This window comes from Peromyscus californicus, unplaced genomic scaffold, assembly GCF_007827085.1.
Source record: "Peromyscus californicus insignis strain IS unplaced genomic scaffold, ASM782708v3 Scaffold_11__1_contigs__length_118956290, whole genome shotgun sequence".
NCBI lineage: Eukaryota > Metazoa > Chordata > Mammalia > Rodentia > Cricetidae > Peromyscus > Peromyscus californicus.
The window spans coordinates 50976971-50988502 of NW_026294402.1; the positions used below are offsets into that span (position 1 = coordinate 50976971).

An 11532-nucleotide genomic window follows, 5' to 3' on the forward strand; every position below is an offset into this window, starting at 1 on the left:
AGACATGTTATAGAATGTCTATATTTATTAAAATCATCGAGACTTTCAGACTCTGATCGTTTACGTTTTTGTCCACTTCTATTTTAATATAACATTCTTTGCCATTAAACCTACTTTGATATTCAGAACCATTGGGTGATCAAGTTTCAAATCCTAAGGAGAGCACTTTCTTCTATGAATGTTTGCCTTGTATTTATTTGTGTTCTAATGGGAAGGAAAACAACACTAGTATTTCTTACCTACACTCTCATTTTAATTATAGTCATAGCAAAAATCTGGCAGTCTCAAACCTTTTGTCATACAACTCCTCATACACATTGTATTATATCGCCCATCTGTTTAGAGCAACAGTTCTCAACCTTCCCAATGCTGCTACCCTTTATAAAATTCTGTTCCTCGCCGGGCGGTGGTGGCGCACGCCTTTAATCCCAGCACTCGGGAGGCAGAGGCAGGCGGATCTCTGTGAGTTCGAGGCCAGCCTGGTCTCCAAAGCGAGTACCAGGAAAGGCGCAAAGCTACACAGAGAAACCCTGTCTCGAAAAACCAAAAAAAAAAAAAAAAAAAAAAAAATTCTGTTCCTCATGTTGTGCTGACCCCCTACCGTAAGATTATTTTTGTTGCTGCTTCATAACTGTAATTTTGCTACTGTTATGAACCGTAATGTAAATATCTGTGTTTGCCAGTGGTCTTAGGTGACTCCTGTGAAAGGGTCCTTCAACCCCCAAAGAAACCCACAAAACCACTGGTTTAGAGTGTGTGTTAGTTATTTGTTGTTGCTGTGATAAAACATCGTGGCCAAAAGAGACTTTCAGAAGAGTTTATTTTGGCTTATGGGTCCAGGGGGTCCATCATGGTGGGGAAGTGTGGCAGCAGGTGGCAGGCAAAGTGGCTAGAGCAGGAAGATTAGAGATCACATCTTCAACCACAAGCACCAGGCAGAGCAAGATAACCGAAGTGGAACACAGCTACAGCCTCAGAAAGCCCTCTCCCTGTAACATACTTCCTCCAGCTAGCCTCCACCTGGTCCACACCCCCCGAAACAGTGCCATCAGCCAGGAACCAGGTGTTGAAATACATAAGCCTGCTGGGCAGTGGTGGCGCACACCTTTAATCTCAGCCCTCAGGAGGCAGAGGCAGGCAGATCTCAGTGAGTTCGAGGCCAGCCGGATCTACAAATCAAGTTCCAGGACAGCAGTACTGTTACACAGTGAAACTCTGTCTGGGGGGTGGGGGGAGATGCATTAAGCCTGTGGGGAACATTTCTTATCCAAACCACCACAGAATAGGAAGATTAGCTCCCTATCTTTGAGGTCTAAAAGTCTCTCCTATGCAATTAAAATCTTTCTGTTTAGCAAACCACATTAGTGTCATGATTTTTTTTTAACATGGATTCATTAAATATGTAGCTGAACTGCATGGGGAAAGTTTTCTTACTGTATCTTCTCGTCTCACTTCAGGAAGTGGAGAAATGCCAACAGTGGACACCATTGACTCATATATGAACAGACTGCACAGTATAATTTTAGCTAATCCCCAAGACAATGAAAACTTTATAGCTACGGTCCGAGAAGTTGTGAACAGGCTTGATCGTTAAGCACTGGTGAGTGCACACTGATGAGGTACTTGCATGTCAGCCCATCTTCAAAAGTGGGGTGTCCTCAGACCATCAGGATTGCTGAAATCTGGAACTGCACTAAGTGACTAAGGTGGAGACTTGACTCAGATTCCTCTTGTGTAATTGCTGGACGTCTTTCTCAATAGTATAGAAACAGACTCAAGATGGGTTCTCATGCATGTGTCAGGGTTGTTGAATGGAAGCAGCATGATTTTGTTGTTGGAACTCAGTTCTAGCTTTGCCCCTTACTGGTTTCCAAAAGGATCTTGAAGACTCCAGGAAAATTTAATGGAAATCACCCAAAAAATAGTTCTCAGAACAAACTAAATAGCATTCACCTGTTAATCTTTCTTTTCTCTGATGAATGTTAGTGCTAATTTATAAGTAGTTAATGGGTACTTGTATATTTAAACCTATATAAGTAAGAAATATTCTTATTCACCACTCAATAGCAGTGTGACTATTTTATGTTAAATGTTGATAGAACTAAACTTCAGTGAAGCAATTCATGTCTTGATTTTAAAAGGTTTAAAAAAAAAAAAAAGCCAGACATAGTAGCACACATCTGCAATCCCAGCCCTTGTGAGGCTAAGGCAAGAGCATTGTGGGTTCAAGACCAACGTGGGTTAGCACTAAGACTGTCTGGAAAAGCAAACAAAAGGTATAGAGAGGTATCTCAGTCGTTAAGTATTAATGCATAAGTATGAGGACCTGAGTTTTCATCCCAGAACCCACATAAAATAGCCAGGTGTGGTGATATACCTTTAATCCTCGAACTGTGGAGGACGAGACAGTGGATCCCTATAGCTTGCTGGCCAGCCAGCTTAGCCTAATTGGTGAGCTCCAGGCCAATGAGAGACCTGTCTCAAAAAAGGAAGGTAGATGGTTCTAGAGAGATGACAGCCTTGGATGTCCTCTGGTCTGCATGTACATCCCACAAACACCCACATACTCACTCACATGTACATACGTACACAATAAAACAAATAAACAAAAAAGCTAGGCATGTAAGCCCAGCATTTAGGAGATAAAGGCAGGAGAGTCACCAAGGGTTCAAGGTGAACCTAGTCTCCATAGTGAGCTCCAAGGCTAACATACCAAGACCCCATCTTTTAAAAAAAAAAATTTAAAAGGAGGTTGAGCATGGTGGTTCACAACTTTAATCCCTGCAGAGGCAGAAAGATCTTTTTGAGTTCAAGGCCAGCCTGGTCTACATAGTGAATTCCAGAATAGCCAGGACTACATAGAAACACCCTGTCTCAAAAAAAAAAAAAAAAAAAAAAAATATATATATATATATATATATATATATACACACACACACACATATACACACACACACACACACACACACACACACACACACACACACACACACACACACATATAAAGCACCCTACCGCAACACTAGGGAAATGACTTAGCAGTTAAGAGTACTTACTGTTCTTCTTCCAGAGGACCCAAATTTAGTTCCCAACACCCACATGGTGTTGGGAAAATCCTATTTCTATACTCACATGTACACACACACACACACACACACACACACACACACACACACACGTATATGAATGAAAAGAAAAATATATGAATTTGTATATGAATGACAGAAAAGAAAAAATGAGTAGCAGCAAGTGTTCATCCTGTTGGAGGAAGGAGCAGAAAGTACATTTCCAAAAGAAAACTGCCCATGAAGACTTTTTGGTACTAATGACCAGTCATCAGATATCATTTCTTTCTAAAACAGGGTCTCAATGTTTAGCCCTTGCTGGTTTGGGACTTGCAATGTAAACCAGGCTGGCCTCAAATTCATAGAGCTCCTCCTGCCTCTACTTCGCAAATGTTGGGATTAAAGGTGTCTTGTACTGCCACATCTGGCCAGATAACATTTTCTTAAATGAAAGTGGGTTTTTTTTTTCACTTTAATTCCTAGAGGTAGCGTGCTCTTGTAACATGCCATCTCCAAAATAGGCATCCCCATAGTCTGTTGATTAAATTGTTTCTTACCTATTGACTATAATCTGGGTGGAAATTTTAGAGTTGGACCACATAGTGATACAACCACTTATTAAAACACAAGTAAGTAGCAGAATGCCCCTTGGGAGAACATGGGTTTGCATCTCTGTCCTCCAGGTACAGGAGCACCCTCATCTGCATAACCTGGACTCAGGCTTGGCTTAGAGTTTGAGCAACACATGTGAGAAAACGTAAGGCCCATATTTCTCTATCTAATAAGGCAGCATTTCCTAGCAGAAACAAAGACAGTAGTCTTTATCCATCTTGCTTGAGTCTTTGGATGGTGACTGTACAAGACAATTCATTATACTTTAGCTTTGGTCATGCTTAGATGAGAACAAGATTATCGTCCTTCTGTCGAGCAGCCAGATGGAATGGACTTACTTCTAAGAGATGGCTGGACTCCCTACAGAATAAAGAAGCGGCATCGCTGCTGCCGCTTATGAAGGGAACAGCTTGTAAATCTAGGCCTGGGATTCTCAGGAGCTCATGGTCCTTCTCACACAGTGTTTTCAATTAGCACTCTTGTAGGCTTAAAAAGAGAGAGATGGGAGACTCAGCATGGAGGGTTGTGAAAGAAATCAGTAATTGATAACATGGAGTCTCCTCACCTAAGGAGAGGGCAATGAATTCGGGTATGAAGCCAAAAGTGGCTTTTCACTTTGAGCATATGCCAGTAAGGCTCTCCTAAAGCTATCTACCATAAGGCTATAAACTGTAGTGATTCCTCTCTGAAGAGTCTTTGAAAAACCTAGGCCATTACCAATCTCCTTGATTTTAACCAAACGTGTTTTGTCCTTGAAAAAAGGCCTGAAAATGTGAACAGTTCTATTACTAAAGATTCTTACAATTTCCCATGCAAACATAACCAAGCCCCAAACCACCCCCCACAGCTGTCAAACGAAACAATTAGAAAGACTGTGATTAATACTAGCTTGGTCTCATTATACGAATATGTATAGACAGACATCTAGGCCTGATGTCCCCAGCACTCATGGTGCAATTAATTACTCTGACGTGAGCTTGGCAAAGGCTTCATTCCACTGTCAGGAGCAAGTGAGCAAAGTGAAAGTAGTAGCCACAGTTTACAAGTTTTAGAGAACATATCAGAGCTGAAAAAGGCCTTTAGAAATCCACCAGAGTGTGTGTGTGTGTGTGTGTGTGTGTGTGTGTGTGTGTGTGTGTGTGTGTGTGTGTGTGTGTGTGATGTATATGTGCAATCTTCCAAGCATGCACATGTGAAAGCCAGAGCTCAGGTCTGGAATTATCCTCTGTCACCCTCAGTGAATCTGGAACTCACCAGTTCGGCTAGATTAGCAGGCCAGTGAGCTCTAGCAGTCTGCTTGCCTCCGGCTTACCAGCACTGGGCTTGTAGATGTGTACTACCACACCTAGCTTTTTATGTGGGTACTAATGCCTGCACAGCAAGCACATTACCTACTGGGCCATTTCCCCAGCTCAGAAACCCAGCATTTTGTTATGCAGAAACTGAATCTCAAAGAGGTGGCATGTAGCATTTGAAGATCCTTGAGGAAATGATTTCAGAAGCCAGAGCTAAACATGGCTGTCTAAACTGCCATTCAGTGGCTTCTGAAGCATAGCTCTAAGGTGACGGGGAGGGGGAAGTAGAGCTAAGGTACTCAAAACTTACAGCAAAGTGAGGATGATGTTAGTGACTTTTGACCAGCCGTTTTAAATTTATTTTTATAGATACACAATGGAAGAATTACCCTACCTGTCACCTTTCTATGGCTAACTAGCACCTAGAGACAAAAATGAAACCAGGAGGGTGTTTCTGTTGAGAGTTGATCACTTTTATGACTGTCACAATCCATGTATTGTCCGGTTTCTATTGAAACACGTAACTTGGCTGTTTGAAGATTAAAAACATTCTTTTTTTATGTATTGTATTTTCATTACATTTGTGTGTGTGTGTGTCTGTGTCTGTGTCTGTCTGTCTGTCTGTGTCTATGCGTGTGAACATGTATATGCCACACTGTGGGTGTGGAGATCAGAAAACAGCTTATGGGAGCTGGTTCTCTTCTACCATTGTGTGGGTCCTGAGATTGGACTCAGGTCACTGGCCTTGGCAGCCTTACCCACCGAGCCGTCTTGCCGGCCTGATGACTGTATTTTTAATCAGTAGGAAAATGTGTTGATAGAATACACAAACACATTTCCTATACAGACAGACATCCTCAGCTTTATGCTTAAAGGAAACTGGCTCTGATTGGCCTTACATTCTGTGGACTGAAGCGATTTGCCTGATGGTTGCTTTCTGATGACAGCCGCTGGCTCTCTTGGATCCAGAACTAGAGCAGGGCCATATTTCTCATTGAAATGTTGTCTGGACCATCTCACTGATGCCTGCCTACAGCTTTATCCATTCTCTATTTCATGTTTTTCCCTGTTACAGCCCTCTCAAAAGTCAAACAAAGCATTTTTAAATCTGCAGCCCTAACTCCTGACCAGCAGTGACCTGTTTGGTGTTTCTTCCTATTCCACAGATCTTAGTGCTCCAAGATGTATTGTTTTCGCTTGTGCAGAACGAGAAGCCGTCCATGAACATTTGAACTGAGTGGGGCAGAGGACTCAGATCCCTCCCTGTGAAAGAATTGTCCGTAAGTGAAATGCCTGCACCCAGGAAGCTGTGTGAGGGAACAGCAAAGATGGATGTGTGAACTCTAGAGAAACGCCCTGTGTGAAGCTGTGGAAGTGTACAGCCCCTCACCGACTTCCAGGTCTTCTTATTCCTCTCATTTCCATTTCTGCTCAAGTGGATCTGCATACATTCCTCTGACAGTGGTGACCCTGAGACTGACATCTTCCTTCCCTCCACAGCAGAAGGGAAGATTTCTCATTGTTACAATTCCACTACAGTTTCCTTACCTAGATGTCACTTTTTAAAAATGCCTCTGGGGCTTCCCTTCACTCCCACCAAGTTATACATCTCCATTTTCTGACCTCTGGGCTTTGTTGCTCAGCAGGACTCTGAAGGAGAATTCTCATTGGATGGGCCCAATCTTCTCCCATCACTGCCCTGCTGTGACTCCAAAGAAGGGAGCTTCTTGTTGACGGTGCCCTGTGGAGTGAGGCTGTGTTTCATGCCCCACATGGTGCTCAGTGGGTGCCAGCCCTCAGCAGGCTCTGTGATTGCTGCCCTGAAGGACAATGTTCCCTCCTTCCTTCCTGGTCTTGCCTGCTGTTCTCTGAGCATTGCTCCTGCTCAGACATGGAATCCCAGCCACAGTAAGGCTCTTCAGTCCCCATCTGTTGGCAGTGTCTTGTGGAGCACTTTTGCCGAGGAAAAGGTCATTGGTAAAGAGGGAGGAAGGGAAAGTAATACACATTTGGTGTTGGAAAACAGCCCAGTGTTTGCCTAAGAGGAAACTGCGCAACTCTGTCTTCAGTGTACAGATCGGTGCATTAAGGTGATGGAAGCTTCTTTGGAAGTAGTCTCTTGAGCTACAGGGCACAGTGGAATCCTCTTGTGTTTTGTCTTCCTTCTGTGGCCACTAACTGCCAATCTATGGAATCTACGTGGAAAAGGCAGGCTTCCTTCCTTCCTTCACCTTATTAAGGGAATTTTGTTTAACTTAAAAAGCAAACAGGTTCTGTTTCTCAGGGTTGGTTTTGGATTTGGGGTTTTGGTTTGGTTTGGTTTGGTTTTTGGTTTTTCTTTTATGCTCTAGAGCACAAGGCAAAAAGTGGCAGCTGAGATCTTTGGAACCAAAGCAGAGCATGCTGAGCCCATTATCGAAGCACTAGGCCACCAAAGGCAGGGGGATGAAGTGTGGTCCCTCACAATATGTCCGTAAGCCAGGGCACAATCCAGAGCCCCCATCCTGTGGCTGCACCATCCTGTCTTCTCAGCACTGTGTTCTCTTCTGTGTGCTCTATTAGAGAGTCCAAAGGAAACAGCAATAGTAACAATAGAGAGTCATGGGAACACATCAAACTCCATGCACTGAAGCCTACATAGCTCTCCTTTAGCAAAAGACTCCTTCGTTATTGCTGCACAGCCCACCAGCTCTGCTGCCCATGTGCTGTCCTGGTTCCCTGTCCTCATCTCCTGTTTTTGCCATTTAGATTGCTTGCCTGCTAAGCCCATGTAGAACTCACTGTCTGTGGCAGAAGGACACCCAAGCTGGTTCTGGAAGTTTGTGTCTGCCTTCTGCCAGATGCTTCCTGTCCTTTCTTCCTTCCTCCTCACATTGCTGTTTCTCTTTGTGTGCAGTTCTGTACCACTCCCACAGCACTGATTTTATGGCCAGATAAGGCTATGACTTGGTCCAAAGATCATCATCATTCCCCTCTTTCTAGATGTAATACTTCATCTTGTCTAGACACATTTGCTTAGCCAGAATTCAGGAGAATCTGCTGGGCGGGATCCTTGTCAGAGCAGTAGCTCACTTTCAAACACTGCCTCTCCCGGTAGCTTGACACCTGCCTGGCGGGTGGCTGGGATTCAGTCGGGTAGTGTAGAGCTGGTCTGTGCCACCTCCTCTCACTTCCATGCTCAGCACAGAGGAGGTGGTAAGCGTGCAGGCTGGCACAAGGACTTATTTCCAGTGGGTTCATAGTTGCTTTTGCACTACACGCGCTCCTCCAGAAATAAGCAGTTACCTGTCCAGTGTTACACATTTCCTTCTTGCTTTTTATTGAGTAGAACACAGGAGCAGCTGGGGAGGAAGATGAGGGTTTGATTTCTGACAAGTTTTAGAAAAAGAAATATTGTGTACATGTGGTTGGAACTGTTGAATTGCCAGGTTTCTGTACAAGTGTTTTGTAATTAAACTTTTAGATTTTCTTTAAGAAATTGATATGCTTGCTTGACATTTGTCTCATTAAAATTTTTCTATGTTGAATCCATGTGACCAGTTTTGCTTGGATCGTAACAAAAAAGTTCTACTTCTGCTTTTTCCTGAAAGACTTAGTCAACTCTCCAGTAATCAAGTCTGCTAGGCTTTTAGAGCAGTCACACAGTCATTTTACTAATGACTTATTCAAAATGTGTCTTCACCTGGTTGACAGTGCAGCTCTTTCAGTGTGCGTAAGAACAATACAGTGAGTTCTAATTCATTTTATATGGCAGTAGTATTCTGGAGGCAGCGACTCTGAAGTCCCTTGTTAGTTGATCTTTTGACTGAAGAAATGTTGTGCTTAAATTCCTGCTTTTTAAAAATAACCACGCTTAACAATCAAAGTATTTTTTAAGGAGATTTGTGACTTTCTACATACTTTTGAAACCTTCAAGATGAGGCAGCCTTGTCTTGGAGCGCACTCTCCTCTTGGGTGCCAGGCATGGTGTCACCTTAGGCTTCCTCTTCTAGCATCACAAGTGCTTCGGCTTCCTTACAGTGTCATTAGAAGGCGAGATTTAGGTAAGAGAAGTCACCGCCATACTTTGAAAAGTGCCAGGAGTCATCACAGCATCAGAGTTAGGACTGGGTTTGATTACATTTAACAGAAACCCAAGTCAACAATGGCTTAAATCAGAAACGTGTGTCTCTCATAAAACAGTATGCCAAAAGAAGCTAGTCCAAGACTGACACAGAGGTTCCTGTCTGTACCACAACGTAGTGTATCTCTCAAGGTCACCTTGTGTTCCAACATAGCTACTTGGCCAGCAGCCATCCCTTTGAAATTCCTGGCACCGTGAAGAGAGGGAGGCAAGGACAAACTGGCCAGCCTGATTTCCCCGTCTTCTCTGGAAATCACACTCAACACTTCCAGTCACATCACTATAGCTGGCTATTAAAGAATCCTAGAAACATCATCACTGTGTGGACATTACTGCTCAATAATAGTTTTAGTAGGGGAGAGGAAGAAATGAACACAGAGTGGGCAATAGAAATTCATACGTTAATGAGTGACACATTGTCTATTCTTTGCTTCTTCACCATTGGAAAACAACCACATAGTTCTTAGAACTGTATTGATTTTTCCAAACAGCTGGGAAACGAACTGATTCCGCTGTGAGCGGGCATTTCCTGTTCACACCTTAGCTTCTCTCGGAACTTCAGCTGCTGGTGGCCAGGCTTGGTCAAAATCAACAGAAACAGGTGGTAATGCTTGCCCACATCGAACACTGCTCTAACTGCTCTGCACCAGGATGATCGCTCCCTGAGGGTGGGGATGATAAAGTATTGTTTGGTGGAAAAGCTGTAACTACTTCCTGCTCTCTGAAATAATTTCCTGCCTCACGACCAGGACTTCCAAGTTAGGTCCTTTTTCTTTGAGGTGTTTGTTTTCCTGCACTCAGATGTAAACTTTAAAATGCCTAGAGATATAAACACTAACTCACATGCCAGCTCATGAGAGAGGAATTGAGAGTCAGAAGCACCAGATGAACATGAACTAGAAATCATCTTATGAGAACATGTGTCTGTGGAGAGACTCTGGCCAGAAACAGGAATGTAGTTCTGAAGAGAAGCCTGAGGACATAGGAATGGCATTGGGAAATTAAGAGCAGGCAATACAGATTATCTGAAGATTTTTGTGAATATCTGTAATGCTGGATTGGTGGGAAGCTGTGAAACTGATATGAGTGTTCTACACGTGACCTAAACACTACATCCAGACTCACAAGAGCATCTTCCCATTTCACTTAAGTTTATTGTGTGGAGCTACAAAAGTGTTCATAAGGTGTGTTTCTGGGACTGGAAAGATGGCTCAGTGGTTAAAGGCAACTCACTGGCTGCTCCTACAGAAGGGTTAGATTCCCAGCACCCACACACAGTGGCTTACATTTGTCTATAGCTCCAGTTCCAGATGACCTGACATCTGGCTTCCTCAGCACAAGGCATGCAGGTGGTGCACAGACATACATGCAGGCAAAGCATGTATTCACATAATAAAAATTAAGTATATATGTACATGTACGTTTGATAAGACTAACAGAAAGGACAGACATGTGCTTAAATAGCTCTGACATAGGGCAGGTCAAATTAAGAGTTTCAGATGAGGAAGTAATTTTGTGAGAGAGAGTGGGGAGGGGCAGAGGACAAGGGCAGGGTCTTCCTCTACTGCTGTCTACCTTATTTCTTCTGAGATAGGACCTATCTCTTCCAGGACCCAGAACTCACTAATTGGATTGCATTGCATTCAACAGAAACCCAAGTCAACAATTACTTAAATACGAAGGTGTGTCTCTCGTTAAAAAAAAAAAAGAGAAGTATGCCAAAAGAAGCCAGTCCAAGACAGGCATGAAAGTGCTGTCTATACCACAACTTACTGTCTTTCTCAAGGTTATGCAGGGTTCCAACATGGCAACTTGGCTAGCATGCTCTGGATCTACCTGGCTTTCCCCTCTCCCCAAAGCTAGGGATCCAAACATGCCCCATCACACCAGCACTTTCCACATGGTGCTAGGAAATCTGAGCTCAGGTCTTCATGCAGGTGTTTTACCAACTGAAGCATCTCCTCAGCCCTGAGATCACTTTTTTCCTTTAAATTTTTTGACAATTTAGAGAACTAGATCGGAGGTCAGAGCACTGGCTGCTTTTCAGAAGATCCCAGCTCTTTCCAACACCCACCTGATGGCTCACAACCACCAGTCCCAGGTATCTGACACCTTCTGGTCTTGAGCAACAGCGGTGCATCTGATGCAGAGACATTCATGCAGAGAAAACATCTGTATACATGAATTGATTTTTTAACATCTTTGACAATTTTCTATAACTCTAGAATACAGTTTGGTCATTTTCACCCCAGATATCCTCTCTCATCCCTCGCCAATCCTCCTGAACGCCTCCTTCCCAACATGTCCCCTCTCGGCATGCTAGACAAACCTTTCCTGCTGAGCTGTATCTCAGCCTCATGTAGTCTTTATTTTGTTTGCTTGTGTATGGAATGATTTACAAGTTCCTGAGTCACCCCTTGCACAGGGTCCCCTGCTC

General features: G+C 43.5%; 1 protein-coding gene across 1 annotated transcript in view; it reads left to right on the plus strand.

Annotated features, from left to right (window-relative positions):
- Hmg20a (high mobility group 20A) overlaps nucleotides 1-8499 on the plus strand; it is an 80945-nt gene extending 72446 nt beyond the window's left edge. Inside the window, exons 9-10 of the mRNA XM_052761201.1 lie at nucleotides 1458-1600; nucleotides 6139-8499. Of these exons, the coding sequence (XP_052617161.1) occupies nucleotides 1458-1594 (137 nt within the window). The 3' untranslated portion in view covers nucleotides 1595-1600; nucleotides 6139-8499. The remainder of the gene's footprint in view (nucleotides 1-1457; nucleotides 1601-6138) is intronic.
- The last annotated feature ends 3033 nt before the right edge of the window (nucleotides 8500-11532 follow it).